This window comes from Helobdella robusta (assembly GCF_000326865.2).
Source record: "Helobdella robusta unplaced genomic scaffold HELROscaffold_30, whole genome shotgun sequence".
Classification (NCBI taxonomy): domain Eukaryota; kingdom Metazoa; phylum Annelida; class Clitellata; order Rhynchobdellida; family Glossiphoniidae; genus Helobdella; species Helobdella robusta.
Window position 1 is genome coordinate 396570 of NW_008704502.1, and position 17932 is coordinate 414501.

The window sequence follows — 17932 nt, forward strand, 5'->3', positions numbered from 1 at the left end:
TTGCTGTTTTTTGATATTTTGACCTTACCTCTTTGGAAAGAGGCCAGAGTTAACATGGCCACTCAAATGCGGAATACAGAGCAGTTGTGCCCACATCACTTCTTTATGGCTGCGAGACCTTGACGTTCTACTGTCGTCATATTCGTAGGTGTCTGCGTATGATTGCTAGCAGGTAGGAAGACAAGGCTCTAGACCAATGTTTCTGGAAAAGTGAGCGAAATGGGTTTAGAATTGCTTTTGCTTCAGTTTCGTTAGCTAGGGCATGTTATACGTATGCCAAACACAAGAATTACCAAGCAGATAGGTCTTTTTTAGTCAACTGGCATCGGGAAATTGACTGGCAAGTGTTCCTTACGTAAATACAAAGACTTCTTGAAAAAAATATAAAAAAATGAAATTTAGACCACAAGGCCCTCTGTTTTGAGGATCTGCGACTCTCACAATCGAAAAAGTTTAACCAGTCGGCTATTTTCGCTTTTAAGCCGGCACTGATTACGGCTCGAGCTGAAAAAACAGCCTGGCCTTGGCGGTAATAGTAAAAGTGTATGTGGAACATGTGCACGGAAATGCTCGTCAAGGATTGGACTTTAAAGATTCACCGATGACCTAATTCGACAATTTGCTACTTCATAGTGTGTATGTATATATATATATATATATATATATATATATATATATATATATATATATATATATATATATATATATATATATATATATAAAGGAACGTCTTTATGTTGACTCAACACAAAATTTCCGTAACCAAAAGTACGATTGTATAGAAATTTGGCGAAATAATTTCTTTTGAAAAATAGAGATTCACTTGGAACAAATTTTATTTATTTCTATCCGAATTTTGATAGGTGAACAAAAAAGTTTATTTATCTTCATGTATACATATGTGTATGCAAAAAGATGTGAGAATTATTTATAGAAATAGGACACAGATATACGTGCCACACCTTTAATAAACATGAAAGGTGCACACTTATGGCGTTTACGTTTTACTCACTGATGCATCAAAAAAAATGACTATGTTAAACAACATCATATTTTTAAAGGAGATTTAACATCGGACGCGGACATAAAATAATTCTATGCAAATTGATTTTTTTTTTAAATTCATATAAATAAATAAAAAACATTCGGATAATGTTTAAAATAATTTATTATTACTGCTTAATATTTCCCAATGAGTTTATATAAAAATTTTATATTTCGGACAGCTCATCAGAACGTCTCAATATCTTATACTGGTTGTATCTTACGGAGCAGGTGTTGGATTGATCAGCTCGCTTGTTACCATTCTTGATATGCTTCTTTTACCCCGTGGTTACACAGATGTATGTCTATTAATAATTTTTGGTAATATAAATAAGTGTAATTTTGTAAGTGAACATTATTTTAAGAATATTATTACAACGGTTTAATTTATTTTTAGTGCTGCTCTTAAAATTTCTGAAATTGTAGAAAATCCAAAATATTTGATTGAGTCGAGTTTTTTAGCAACTTATATGTATCATAGTACATATCAAGTCATAATTTTCTGTTGAAAAGTCATGAAATGAAAATTAATTTTTTAAGGAAATGAATTGTTATAATTAAATAATTGAATGATTAAATAAATAATTATATATACAAATAAACAACAACGAAAATTAGTTCATAAATATAAGCAGACATATAATTACAAAATAAACCCCCAAAATGTTTTTAAAAGGAGTATAATAACATCACATTAAATAAATTTTATGGTTTTTCATCATGACAAAATTGTTTATTATAGTATTGATTAAAATATAGTATACTATAAAATATATATATTTATATTATAGTATATACAAATTATATTAATATTTATACAATTTGTAAGTCTTTATGAATTTACATTAGAGCTAAACTATTTGGCCTCTTCTATCATGCTTGAACTTCATCTTCCATGTCAATACAAAAAAAAGTCAAGGGGTGACAATATCCGGAAAATACTCAGCAGCGGAGGGATATTGCGCAAATTCAGGCGTCCCATCCTGGAATATCAGACTCTGCAGGAAACAAGATGGAAATCAAATAGTGCCTCTCTCATTGGGAAATACAAGTTGTTCTGGAATGGCATAAAGACAGCTCAAAATGGAGTGGGAGCCATACTTGATGTGAATACCAAGATACTCGACACAGAAACCCACCCGGGTGGGTTGAAAATCCGTGAGGCCCTGCACATCAACAAATGTAAACCAACCATGAACAAACAAACCAATAGATTCGACCACACTCTCCAGCTATTCTCCTACCTTATATAATTAATATCCATGTCTCGCTTCATTTACAATCGATAATTAACATCACTTACATTACTATTCCACCTATTCACACATTAGCATAATATATTTATTTATATACACTCGTACCATCCCACCACTCCACACACGTTTCGTTGTCATTCCAAATTTGCAATATCGATATTCGTACTTCTACCTTCACTTCCAGTATTTAACTTTTGAAATTCATTTAACATATTTTGTATATTTTATACTTTCAACATTGTTCAACTTTTTTATATTTCTTTTTAATTTATTGATGTCAGAGAAATTAGTCATTATATTGTTTTTTAAAAATTTTTATTAAATAAATTTGCAAATAGCTATTTCGAGTTATAGATAACTCATCTTCAGAAGTTATTATCTATATTTGCTGATAAGAAAAATATCATTTTTATCCATCACCTCGAATTTGAACATATGCAGCTTCCAGTTAGTATGCTTTGCGATGGTTATTAATAACCCTTGAAAAATTTGAAATTAGCGAGCGTTGATTTGCCAAACGACTGTTTTTCCAGAGTTAGTTTAAGTTTCCTTGGTCTGTTTAAGTGTAAGTTCATCAGACGATTTTATTATTAACTGAGAAAAATTAAACTTATAGAGAATTTTTAAAAAAGGCATAAACGTAAAATTTTCATTCTATATAAATATATACTGAATTTGAAAAAAGCTACAAATTGTGAAATAGTGAATAAATAAATTGTGGTAAACAGTAAATTAATTTTTAATTCGTTTAATTTATGTTAAGTCCATCAAAGCAGGCTGGCTCAGCTAATTCTGGTATGAGCAGGCATACGGAACGTCAAACTGTTATACAATAATATTATTATTACTACTCGTTTAATTTTATGTATATAGATACAATTGTCTTCTAGTAATCTTTTGTTTCTTTTTTTTGAATATCCTTAAATAATTAGAATAATTTTTAATATTATTTTAGTAAATTTGGTATATTTGAATTAAAATGTATGTTTTAACAAAATAAATATATTCAATTGTATTCCGTCCAATAATTGTGTTGATGTTATGTTAATTTTTAAACATAATTATGTTATATTTTGCAGCAATTTTCTGCCATATGTGCAGCTTTAATATTTGGCTTTGGCTTGTTGGGAGCAGCAACATCATCCGCGCTAGCGGATAGAACAAAGCAACATGAGCTGTTTGCCAAAATTGGATTTGGTGCTGGAGCATCATTATTAATTTCCTTTGTCATGGTTTTTTATTTTCAATGTAATTTTAGCTCATATTTGGTTTGTTTTTAAGATTTATAAATTAATAAGGTTTAAGATTTATATCAATTAACTGAAATTTCAAAAATCGTTGAGTATTATAAAATTTATAACTAGCTGACACGGCATACTTTGCAGTGCTCTAAAAATAATATATGCTGCCTTTCTAGCAGTTTCATTGACAGTTCAATCAATCAATCTTTGTTTAGCGTCCAGAGACCGAGTTCCCCCGAGATAGAAGGTTGTTTTCTTTGCCATCAATTTTTTTGCGCCATATTAGCCGATCAGTTTTATCCATTTCATTTAAATTTAGAGCTCTCATGTCTTGCTCAATTTTTTGCGACCAGGATTTCTTTGGATGACCTTTGCGACGTGTGCCAGGTACTTCGACATCTGCAAGAGAAGTTATGACACTGTTTCCACTTCGTTTGACATGACCAAACCACTGCAGACGGTGTTGCCGGCATTCGTCCTTTATATCATCTAAACCAGCACGACGCAGGATTTCGGTAGTTTTGAAATGGTTCTTCAGACTAATTCGTTGCATCCATCGGAGCATTTTCATATCGGTTCGTTAAAGTTATTGTTCCAGTTTGATTGTTATTTCCATCACAAGTCGAACAAGATACTCTGGAATGAGTTGTCGACGTAGACTCCACCTGATTGCTTCACGAGTTGCCGAAGGATGTGAATTGCATCAATTGTTGATTTTCCGGCTAGGAAACCAAATTGATAATTTCTGATTGTGATGCACGACGTAAATCTTCCCTCAATGATTTTCTCGACAATTTTCAGGGAGTGTTCTAACCCCGATATGATGAACAGTTCAATGGATCACCTTTGCTTTTGTATAGCGGAACCGTCATGCTATAGTTCCATTCAGTCGGCATTGAGCAATTTCTCCACACTTCACGGCAAAGTTGTAGTAACTTTGATAATGTTTTGATAATGTCATTTGTGAGTTCAGAGGGCCCTGCTACCTTTCCATCCTTCATAGCTTTCAGAGCTTCTGTAAGTTACTCTACAGTGATGCTTGGAATCGGACCTTCGATAGGTGGAGCGTCAAAGTTGACATTGATGGGATTTGTTTCATTTAACAGACGGTTGAAGTATTCTCCCCAATGTAGCTTGATCTCATCTTGTTCAAGAACCATCTCATTTTTTTCGTTTTTGATACATGAGGCACCAACTAAGTCTTTTTTCGTACGCTTTGCTTGTTTTGCTATACGATACAGAGATTTCTTTTGTTCATCTTTGCTCTTAGTGAGCCACTCTCAGCACTGATCTGTCCGAGCTAGTGCGACTTGACGTCTTGCATAGTTGTTCTTATCACGGAAAATTTTTTGGTCATCAACAGACTGATTGATTTTTGCCATTGCTTGTATGCATCTTTCTTTTCAGCTATTGCGTTTTGTACTCTGTCATTCCACCACCGAGTGTCCAATTCATGCTGGCGTTTTGTACCAGTTTTCCCACAAACTGTAGTTGCAGCGTTTATCAAAACGGTTTTGTATGTATTCCAATCTGTACTGGCTTGCGATTGGTAGTCTAACTGTAAGGCTACAATCTGTTGAAATTTTTCTCGATGAATATTGCTTTTCAGCTTCTACGTTTTGATTCTCCGAGGCATTTGTTTAGACTTATGTTGTGACGGTTTGACGACTAGGTCTGCCACAAGGAGCTATGTTGCGTGACACATGATTCGCCAGGTATAACTGACATTTTTGAATAGCCTTCGGTGTTGTTGCTTGACAGCGTAGAAATCAATTTGCTTGGCTGATGGTCCAATTTTGTATGTTATGAGATGATCCAACCTCTTTCTAAAATATGTGTTCAGTAAACAAAACCCGTGACTTTCAGAAAACTCAAGGATCCGGTTGCCATCTTCATTCCGTTCTCCATACCCAAAACCGCCATGTATGTCGCCTCCAATCAGGATTGTTTCAGATTTTGGTATTGTTGAGATGGTGTCAGAGAACGCAGCCCAGAAGTCATTTTTCATCCCTTCTGATTCGCCTGCCTGTGGTGCTTGCTTTTCTAGGCGAAGCTTGATTCACATGAGACGTGAGTTAATCCTCTTAATACTTCTTGGGCTAGCGGTTTTCTGACAAAAATTCCAACATTATTTTTTGGCCGTCTTTTGAAGTTTCCAGAATAGTTTATATTTTTCTTTGTCCGAGTTGAATTACAGACACCAATCGATTTCCATCGAGTCTCCTGAAGGCAGCAGATGTCAATTCTTCTACGTTCGAGCATTTCTGCGATTTCCATGCTGCGGCCAGTCAGTGATCCAACATTGAGCGTTCCTAGTCTAAGTACCATAGAGGGGCCATTCTGAATTTTTCTGCAACATCCCTCTGCTATTGCATACTTCCCAGGGATTCTTGGCACCCCTTGACCACTTAAGGCTTGCTGGGGACTTAGGGCCGTTGTTTTTCTTTGTGATGGCATAAAATAATTACCTAAGCAGTTGCTCCAAAGTGCATGTAGATAAACCAAAAATTTTAAACTAATGAGCAGCGTTAATGAGCATCAAGCTTATAACATCCATGCCTATGATTTATTTTTAGTAGTAGTATTGACTCCTATGCAATTATCGGGATCTTGACCAACCCATTTACAAACTCATTTACATTTAACCATTTAATAATAATTAACAATTATTTAACAATCAAAATAATCCGGTATTTTACTTAGCAAATAAATGCCAAAATTGCAATTTTGAGTCTCAGAACTTTACTAAAACATTCCTTTGTTCAAAAATGTAAATAAATCAACATAAACATTTTACGTATAATTTTTTATCTTTTTGAATACAAATTTAGCTTATTTTACCTAAAAAATGAGGCTTATCTGTGTTGACTTAGTCTCTTAGAAATTTATTAACAGGTTTTTTTTGTACAAATATCGCTTTAAATCATAATATTTATTTAACAATTGCAATTATTTTTGTTGATTTTAATAAACATTTTTTTAGTTCGATAACGCGATAGCTTACTGAACCCTTTGGAACGAGAAAATAACCAAAATACCCGGATGTTAAATTAAATAAAGTTAAATAGTTTATTTTTTCAACTTTGAGCATAAACAGATTAAAACTGAAAAACTACGAAACTAAAAAATATGATTAATATAATAGCATAGAATCGCGAACTTATGAGAAATTTTTATCGTTACTAAATTCTCAATAATTTAACATGCTTATATTTACGCAACAACAAGATTTCATTCTTTTTGTTATTATAATTGATATTCATTATTATAACTTAACTTTACCGAATTTCATTTTATTTAATTTGGTTTGAATTTTAATATTACTTTAAACTTTTATTTAAATTGTTTTATTTAGTTTTTATCTATTTTATTCTAATTCAATTTAATTTTTACTTCCTTCTATTTTCATTTTGCGCTTCTGAGGTTTTTCATAAGAGGCGTTATAGAAAGATGAAAATAAAAAATTCTTACATGTGGTATATAATTTAAATTAATTTAATTCAAAATTATAATGCAAAAGTTGAAAAATTTTGCTTGCTTGAAGTCAGAACCCAGTCTCCGTAATTTTTACCGGACTTGTATATTTTTCATACGACCTCCTAAATCAGACTTCCTTGAGTCGTATATTTTTCAACCGACTGCTGCAAATTTAGCTTAACACCAAAACATTAAAACTATTTAAATAATTAATTTTTTTGTAAATTTTCTAGTTTTGTCAATATCCAAATTTTAACATCCTACTTGCGTTAATTGCTTCCTTGCTTGGATTATTCTGTTTGTCTATCAATCCGTTGTGTCTTGAATTGGCTGTTGAATGTACATTTCCCGTTGCTGAAGGTCTTAGTGCTGGACTTTTAGTTTTGTCAGGGTAAGTCAAATTTTTAATAATTTTTTATGTACAATGTTGTGAATCTATGTAAATTTTTTAAAAATTATTTTCAAATGTTAAATAATGATATTTGTCAGTCAATTACAGGCTGCGCTTTACACAGTTTTGTTTTCTATTGGTTCCCGTTCAGCTTCTATTCATTTCCATGATGCGCCAATACATGACATAATAAGCACAAGTGGGTACATTTTGTGGCCGAGTTTGTTTTTTTATTTAGTCAATTTTCTAAATTTCAATTTTACTGCATAATAAATTTTTTTTGTGAAAATGAATAACTACAGTTGTTTTATATTGTATTCGGAAACTTTTTTATAAATTATTTTAATATGAAAATATATTTTATATGATTTTGTAAGTTAGTCACCTGAATTGAATTGTTTTGTTATTATATTAGCTAAATTATAAACATTTTTAAATTCTAGTTTTTTTATTATTTGCAAAATTCTTAGTTGTTGATTTCAAAAATTCGAATTTTGTCATTAAAATATCAAGTTATTTCCACCAAAAAGTGTTTTTTACCAGTTTCAGTTTACCGATGTATGAAACGAAATAATTTTATTTCACTTTTTTCCTGTAACTTATTTAATCTTTTTAATGAAATTTTAATGTTTTTTGAATCTTTTTAAGTGAAAGAACTAAATTTTTCTTGGGTTTTCTATTTTTTTTTCAAAACAATCATAAATTACTTGGTTTCTTTTGAAAACTCGATATGTAAAACACATTACATTATAAAGAAATGCTATGTCATATTAATGGGTAAAAAAAGTTATCAAAGCTTTAAATTTTGTAAATTAAATGTGATAGAGCTTAATTTATTATTTTTATGATATATATAGCAAAAAAATAAAGGATGTTCAAACAAACAAAATTTTGTAAAGTTTATGAAATTCAAACCAGTAAGTATATAGAGAACTATGGTGTTTATTACAGGGTTTCTATTTTCTATTAATAAAGCCTCTGCCACTCTCAAATTGCTTATATTATGATTGTATTGATAAAATAGCACTTTGGTATTTGAGTTTAATATTTCTCTTGTTATTTCTATTAGGTGTGAATCCATTAGATGATTATTTTATTGCACCATTTTGTGTATACATTGTTAACCCTCTTGATAAAGTCGTAGTAGTGAATACGATATATTCGGTATTTTGGTGCCTACAATCACCGATGAGTGGTACTACAATCGCATCATTGGATGTTGAATCCCTGTTTACCAATGTACCTGTAATAGATACCATTAATACCATTCTTGATGAAGTGTATCATTCCGATATCCCCCCACTGGATATCCCTAAAGACCATCTTAAAAAACTTTTGTTTGAATGGACGAATTGAATGCCGCGAAGCTTACCAAACAAGCACGGTCTTATCATTTATTAATCGAGCCTTCACACATTCTTCAGAGGTTAGAGTAACTGAACTCAAACGGGTAATCAACATACTAATTAACAATGGTTACAAAAGAACATTTATTGAAAAAATTATTAGCAAAAAAGATCTTGTTGTAACAAACAAAAGTACCAATGATAAAACAACAAATGACATAATACTTTATTACAAAAATACGATGTCAACAGCTTATAAGACCGATGAGAAAATAATAAAAAGGATTGTAAACGGTAATGTAAAAACTATCAATGAAAATGATAAATTAGAATTTACTATTTATTACACGAACGACAAAACCTCATCCTTTGTTTTTAAAAATAATTGCAATACTAAACCAAAATCGTTTAGTATTGCAATTATTTTTAAAAACTACAACTGTTAAATACTAAACAAAAACCTAAAGCAAGAGCAGTCATCTAGTATATTCTTTTGATTGTAAAATCGGAAATTGTAGGCACCGAAACACAGAATATATCGGATTTACTACTAAGACTTTATCAAGAGGTTAACAATGCGTACACAAATTGGTGCAATAAAAAATCATCTAATGGATTCACACCAAATAAAAATAACAAAGGAAATATTAAACTCAAACTCCAAAGTGTTATTTTACTACCATAATATAATCAATTTGAGAATGGCAGAGGCTTTATTAATAAAAAATCCAACAACGGGCCGTAACGATCCTACCGACAAAGAAATTACTCACACAAAAAAACAATGGAACTTAGAATTCCATTGTTAAAAATACTATACATACCAGATGAACTACATATAACAATATCACTATATATATATATATATATATATATATATATATATATATATATATATATATATGACTCTTATCTTTACGATTTTTTGCATTAACGTTTAGTTTCACGCACAATTTTTTAAATAATCTTAATAATAATTTTCATAATTTTGATTCTAACGTATGTTTATAAAAATTAACTTATTAAATTTTATTTCGTATTAATTTAATTTTTTTATAGATGCTGATCTGGGCTTTATGGCGTTGACAGCCATTGCTTCAACTTTTTTCATTATTACGTTCAATTGCCCATACAAAAGACTTCGATTCGAAGAAAAATATGAAGCTGATAAAATTACCGAAAGCGAAGGATCTAGGCTTTGTGTATAGAAAAATAGAAACATTGATAGATATATAAATATATATAATATATATATATATATAATACGTGACTTTTCACCAATGTTTTCCTATATATATATATATATATGTATATATATATATATATATTTTTTTTTAAAGTACCAAATGTGACATAAAACTACATGAAATTTTTATCGGTTGGAAGAATTTTATTGACATAAATATGATTTTTAGTTATAAAAAATAAAAATATTAAAATGATGTAGATGCGTTACATGATTAAGCAGTTTACTGAAATATTTCAAAAATTTACACAAATGGATTATAATTTGGTGAAAGGATTTCCAAGATTGATGAGCTGTGTTTTAAACTGTTGTGTGTCAGACTGATCTTTCATGTTTTCGATAGTTATCGTCAAATACAAGGTCATGCTTTTCTGATGTAATTAAAATATCAAATTGAATTGATAACTAAAGCTATATATAATATATTGGGTATATAGCAATGACTATAACTACTTTGAGACGAAGATTAACAATGCACAAACAAAATGGTGCTATAAAAAACACTTAATGAATAATCATAATATAATGCTAAATAGAAACATGTAGATAATAATATTAAAATTTTACACCGTATTAATAATTTCTTTGAACCAAAAATATCATTTTGAACTAAAAAGAATTTATGGACAACTTTGAAACAATAATTAATATTCAACAAAAACAAATAAATATTATCCTACTAGAAGAATTTTACTTAATTATAACTAATAATTATATTATTGATAATAATTTAACTGATATTAATACTGCAATTACTATTGCTAATACCACTCTCACCACTAATACTAATATTTTTTCTACTACTGCTACTTCTACTACTACTAATAAATGTAGTGATTGTTATGGTGATATTATAATGGTAATAATATTAATAATAATAATAAAAAAATCAATCTTCGTTTAGCGTCCAAAGACCCAGTTTCCCGAGGTACGACGTTGTTTTCTTTGCCATCAACATTTTGCGCCAAATTAGACGATCAGTTGTATCCATTTCATTTAAATTAAGAGCTTTCATATCTTGCTCGATTGTTTGCGACCAGGACTTCTTTGGACGGCCTTTGGGACGTGTGCCAGGTACTTCAACATCTGTTAGAGAAGTTATGGCACTGTTTCCACATCGTTTGACATGACCAAACACTGCAGACGGCGTTGCCGGCATCCGTCCTTTATATCATCTAAACCGGCACGACGCAAGATTTCGGTAGATTTGATGTGGTCCTTCAGACTAATTCGTTGCATCCATCGGAGCATTTTTATGTCGGTTCGTTGAAGTTGTTGTCTCAGTTTGGTTGTCATTGGCCATGTTTCTGCACCATATAACAACACCGGACGTATCACAGATTTATAAAGTCTTGATCGTAGTGGTAGTGGGATGTCACGCCGCATCAATATAGAGGCTAGGATATGCCATTTATTCCAGGCTGCGCGTATGCGTGCTCGAACGGCAGCATCAGTTGTTCCAATACAAACCAGAACATCCTCTATATATTGAAACGATGTGACTTTCTCTAGCTTAATGGCTTCTAAAACATTGCTATTTTGAATTTGTTGTTGTGGATTGATGCAGTAGGAAAAACAAAATTGGACACTTTAGATAAAGTACCAATTATTTTTGAACAACGGTTACACTGCTGACACTTGATTGAATTGTTACCTACACCAGCTTTACAAACTGAACAGGGACATTGTCCAGTAGCTGTGGATTGGATGGGTTCACCAGTGTTCATTGCTGATGTTGACTTTGAATCCATGATCGGCGAGTCTGATCTTCCATTCTTTAAACATCTATGCTGCATTCTGCTCAGACGTGGCTGTTAAAACGATATCATTAGCATATATTAGGTTCCAAATGTCACCAGTGCGTATCGGCGTTGTGATTTGCATCAATTGTTGATTTTCCGGCTAGGAAACCAAATTGATAATTTCTGATTGTGATGCACGACGATAATCTTCTCTCAATGATTTTCTCGACAATTTTCAGGAAGTGTTCTAACAGACGTATAGCCCGATATGATGAACAATTCAATGGATCACCTTTGCCTTTGTATAGCGGAACTGTCATGCTATAGTTCCATTCAGTCGGCATTGAGCAATTTTTCTACCCTTCACGGCAAAAGTCCTGGGCATAACATAAAACTGCATCCACGCTGCCCTGCGTGCTTTTGAGCAAAAGGCTAGGCCCATATCTTATAACTGGTGGTTTTCGTCAGGGTGGATGTCCGGATGTAAAACTTTTTCCCAAATTATTCCATATATGTATATATAATATATATAATTAAATGATCTTATATTTTATTCTAATATATAGATCTAAAATTAAAATCTATTTTAACTTATAAAAAAAATATAAATAATACTTTTTTTTTATCTGTTAAAAATTGATTTTACTTTTAAGTTTTGGTTACTATAGTCCCAACATTTTGAACTGTATTTCAAATAATAACACTAATTAGGCAATTTTTACCAAAAAATCTTTTTTGTTGTATTTAAACTATTATAATTATATTAGTTTATATTTAACTTATTTCAGTAATAAATTTTTTTTAAATATGTTATTTTTAAATTAGAAGCAATAAAATGGTATTAAAAACATTTTGTAAATTTAATATATAATTAATAAACTAAATAATAAATTACAATTTATAATTAGAAAAAGAAAGAAATTAATAATATTAATAAATAATACTATTGCGATAGAATTTAATTTAATATTTATATCAAAGACATCCGATAATAAATATTAAACAACGGGCAATAGGAATTCTTCCTACCAATAAATTTAAAAACAGAGGACTCATCGATAACGAAAACACGTAAAGTGTTAAATTTATCGATAATGAAAACACATAAAAGTGTTATATTTATCGATAATGAAAACCCGTAAAAGTGTTATATTTTACGACGTTGAAAGATAGTACAACTAAATATTCACTTTGAATAAACAAGGAACCAATAAATAGGCACAGTATAAAAATATTTAATCATCTGGGCACAAACACAACGTATCAATTTGAACACCGAAGATGGTATAGGAATACTGAAAAAAGCTTTTCTGTTCTATCATGCATAAAATAAACAAAACTTTGGTTTTGAACTAAAAAAACTTGAAAATGATTTACGATCAACCGTTAGAAAAATCTAAAAGTTAAATTGGAAGTTAACTAACGCCAAACATGCTGTGATTTTCATCAATAAATAAATATATTTATTTATTTATTGATAAATAAATGCTGTCATTCCCGGAACTTTTACCAGCTTCTCTATTAAAAGTACTCTGTAAGGATTCCATACTTGGAAACCGTACTCAATGTGTGACTTCATCAATGACTTGTATACAGTTACAAAAGCTTCATCTGAGGTGTATGAAATTCCTGGCAATGACACGCTTTGTGAATTACTTTCAAAACATAACTATTGAACTTTAATTTATCATCTACAATGACTCCAAGATCTGAAACTTCTTTTATCAACGGCAGATGAAGAGATCCGTTGCCATCAAAAATGGTGTAGGGTAAAGACGGCTTGCTGGAGCCAATTTTTAACCAACTAATGTTTATCTGTGTTTAATTCCAATTATCAAACCAAACTATTAATTTACCAATATCGCGCAAAAAAACTGTTTTTGTCCTCTTCACTCTTCAATACCCTGTAGACTTTTGAATCTTCTGTTCTTCTGGTAAATATAAGGAAGAAAAAGCAACGGGCTCTAAACCCCACCCAAAATAGGTTTTGGTCCAGTTAAGACATCTAGTTTGACCAGAAACGTTCTATTGCTGAGATATTTCTTGGTCCATTATACTACCTTTTCATTCATACTATATCCTTGAAGTTTGAACAGCAAACGACTGTGGAAAATCTTGTCAAACGCCTTTTCACAATTGCAGACTATATTGACCTCGTGACTACATTGCCATCCAAAAATGATTTAGGGTAAACACGGTTTGTTGGAGCCAAGTTTTAATAACTGACGTTTATTCGTGTTTAATTTTAATTTTGTGACTTAAAATCCAATCATCAAAAACAACACTTTCATCTAATGATCGTTGAAATAACCTGAATAGACAGATCTAACCTCGCATTTTCCCACAAAACTCTAGGATGTATTCCATCTGATCCTGCAAATTATAATTTTGCTGATACCATTTCTTCATTTATTAACAAGTCCTTCGTAGCATAACTACTATATCTTGTAAAATCATCATGATCGAAATGTATGTTATCAATTATGTTCCCTCCTACTGATAGTGGACCTACCAACTCTTCATGCCTGGATACTTTTTTCCAAAGTTCCATAACAGCCTGGGGTTATCATTATATTCTCCTGAGATTGTTGTTTTAACTCGGTTTTACATTTTTTATTTTTCCTCTGATTCCTCGATACATTTCTACCACGTCCTCGTCATATCAATATATAAATCTCCGTAATAAATGCTTTTATGTTTTGTTTGATCAACACTTTGAGTTCATCATTCATTTTAGATTTATAATTAACGTTCCTTTTTGGGACGAATTCTTGAGTACATTTTGTCTCTAAAAATTGTTCAACTTCTCTCATCATCTCTTATTAAAGCAGATAGAACTTCCATTGCTTGTGACAGGATATCTTCGAAACCCATGTAATTTCTCAAATCATAACAAATCTTTTCTTAATTTTCACAGCAAAACATTCAAAACCAGTAATCTTAAAATTAACAACTGTGTGATCACTATTGATCTATAAATACAGAATTTAAAAGGAATGACGCGGAATACCAGTAAACAAACTGTGCAACACACACGTTACAATTCTTGTCTAAAGTAAAAAATATGTTTCAGCATTTAAAAACGAAAACTGTTATGTGCGACAAAAAAGCTTGCTCCTTTTTTTTATAATTTCCTCAAAGCTCAGTTAAAATGAGGACAGTGCGCGTAGTTGCGAACAAACATACAAACTGTTTTTGTATTTGGTCTTCCTCACAGTTAGACATAAAAAACCGATTTCACCGAAATAGGTGGAAGGAAACAGTTGAGAAGTTTTTATTGCCCAGTCTGTGTGCTCTGAGTATTTTGCTCTGATGCTAATTCGGAACGCGGTGAGTGAAGATGCAAACAATTCTGTTCTAACGGTTATTCATAATTCCAACAAAATAATTTCAGTTTCAGTTCAGCAGGTCAAAAGTGCACTATCATTTTCAGGCAAACAAACGCTTTTAATACGATAAAACTAATATGAAATTATAAAAAAAAAACAACTAACTTTAATCATAAATATTTTATATTAATTTCAACAAATTGAAAGATAATTTATTCCGTTCAAAGCAATTTTAAACAAAATACAAATGCTTTTTAACAAACCACGCAATTTTATACACCGTTCTAATATATTTCGATTTTATGTTTGAACAGCTGATCTCGCTTATCTCAACAAAAAAATTTGATTTGTGATGGATAACCGCTTGCGTGCTCATTTCCATACTTACTTCACATTACAAAAATCAGTCGTTGTTAAACAGCTGACCACGTTCACGCATTATCTTACCACTATTATTCAATCTAATTATTTATATTTAAAAAATAAATTTTTTATTGCGTTTTTAGTCAAGAATTTATTTTCTATATTTTTTGCAGCTTGCCACTGACCGACCTGCATCTGCTGCTCAGCACTGTATAAAATAAATAGATAGTGGACGGACTTCGATAAAAGATACCTGTCAATCAGAAAAATCTTAATATAAACATTCTTAATTCAAATTTCTAAAATATGTTGATTAACTTTAAACATAAAAATTGCTAAAATTTTACAATATTTATAAAGCTAACAAACCGTTAATCTTTGTAAGTTGAAAAAATCAAAATAAACATTTGAATCGTCGGAATATTCATTAACAGGACGGAGAACTTGATCGACACATTCGTTGGGCAGTTGTACTTTAATGTGGCTATGATTTGTGTTAAAGTTAACAATGTTTACTTTCATTGTTAACACATTTGATAACTTTTTGATGAAGGATAGTATTACAAGCCCTTTATCCGGAAGTTGAATATGGACATTCTTTGGAATTACTGGATGAAAAATGTACAAAATTACAATTCAGTTTATACACCAGTTGGCTGCTAATAAATTTGAAGTGTATATACTACTTTATTTTATTTCAAAATTTATTTCGAGAGAAAAAAAGAATAAAATATAAAACAATAAAAAATCTTTTAAAAAGTTTTTTTCTTTGAACTTAAAAAAGTATAATAATTTTTACCCGCTTTTTTGTGAACAATTATTTTGAGAACAAACATTTATTTGTTTTAATTTTGCAAATAAGAAAACTACAATAAAATTTTTATTTACAAATCAAATTGTTGTTCTATTTTATGATCGAGTAATTTTTCAAATAAGAAACTGCATTATAATTTTTATTTAAAAATAAAATTATTGTTCAAAAAAAAACTTCAAAATTTTTTTTACTAATTTCTTATTCGCTTCTGTTGTAACGCCTGGATTGTATACTGCCTAAACAAGCTTTGTTCAAACCAATCATAGTTATCTAATGTTGATCTCATGTCAACTTCATTATTCCGAGTTTTGAATTTGAATTAAACTTTGAATTTTATCAGTTCTAGTTCTATTTTTTCGCTTTATAAAATTGTTCACATCTTCATAGTTTACATCTTTATTGTTGTTCACATCTTTATAGTTATAAAAACCGACGTACTTAGTTGCTCATATCTTCTTAGTTGTACACATCTTCATAGTCGTTCACATTTTGTAATTGTACACATCTTCATTATTGTGCACATCTTCGTAATTGTACATGTACAGTACACATCTTCGTAATTGTACATGTACAGTACACATCTTCGTAATTGTACATGTACAGTACACATCTTCGAATTGGCACACACTTCGTAGTTAAACGCAATTTTACGGTTGTGTAATTTTTGCTTGGCCAAACCTTTTTTACACTTACTAACACATGTCCAAGGCAACATAATTTTACCTTTTTAGTATTTTAACAGAATGTTAGATTTCTGTTCTTATTTGTTTATCACACTTTGTACAATTACTGCAAATTATTTTATTTACATGGTCTCGACTAAACTTGACCAGGCTACATTTGTTTGTGATTATTAAAAGATTAAATTATTTCGATCCCGATAATTGAAATTAATAAACTATTTTAATTTCGAATATTAAAATTATTTTTTATACAGAATATTAAAATTATTTAGTATAATTCTGTGTGTGTTTTTCGTTTATTTTTTATTATGCTTTTGTTTATTTTTTGTTATATCCTAGTTGCCATCATATAATGCAAAATTGTGTCAGCTTGATTATTAAGGACTGATTTCAATGCAAGTAATTAAGGGTTTAGGTAATTAAAGGTTAAGGGTAATTAATTAAGGTTTATAATATAATAATAGCAATAATAATAACAATAATCATAATCATAATTAATAGCATAACAATATCAAACAAAACTTATTTCGAAATTAGATTAAACTACGGAACAAGTGACTGGGATCAAAGGTAATGTGTTCAAAAGTAATGGGTACAAATATAGCGTAGTAAAACCATAGAATGAGTGGAAGTTAAATGTCGATCCTAAAAATGGAGTTTGCACAAAATAAATTTATTTTTAGCATTTAATCAATTTAGTCATCATAATCTATTTAATAATAGATATTATGTAGGTAAACTGCGTAAAATCAGTAACTCATTGCAGGCTAATCTGAAATAACAAATCTGCAGAGTCTGTGAATGTACAAAACGAATTGAACTTAAAAATAAAAGTAATATGGTGAAAGATTTTTATTGAAATTTTTTTACAATTGTCAAAAAAATAAGATACCATGGATTTGTTGCCAGAGAACTTCTTCTTTCGAACAAAATTTATTATCCGAATCAATAGGATCCCACAAGCTTCTATCTGGATCTTCAAGATTGATTCTCATTTCTG

The 17932-nt window shown here is 30.4% G+C and overlaps 2 protein-coding genes across 2 annotated transcripts; one reads left to right on the forward strand and one right to left on the reverse strand.

The window, feature by feature from the left end:
• Window positions 1-973: 973 nt before the first annotated feature.
• Window positions 974-2297, forward strand: HELRODRAFT_174484 (hypothetical protein; the record flags this gene model as incomplete). The annotated part of the gene is made up of 2 exons (XM_009021934.1): window positions 974-980; window positions 1894-2297. The coding sequence occupies 2 exons, from the start codon at window positions 974-976 to the stop codon at window positions 2295-2297; spliced, it is 411 nt and encodes a 136-aa protein (XP_009020182.1).
• Window positions 2298-5584: 3287 nt separating this feature from the next.
• On the reverse strand, window positions 5585-5998 carry HELRODRAFT_174485 (hypothetical protein; the record flags this gene model as incomplete). The annotated part of the gene is made up of 1 exon (XM_009021935.1): window positions 5585-5998. One exon carries the CDS (start codon window positions 5996-5998, stop codon window positions 5585-5587), a length of 414 nt encoding a protein of 137 aa, XP_009020183.1.
• Window positions 5999-17932: the final 11934 nt, after the last annotated feature.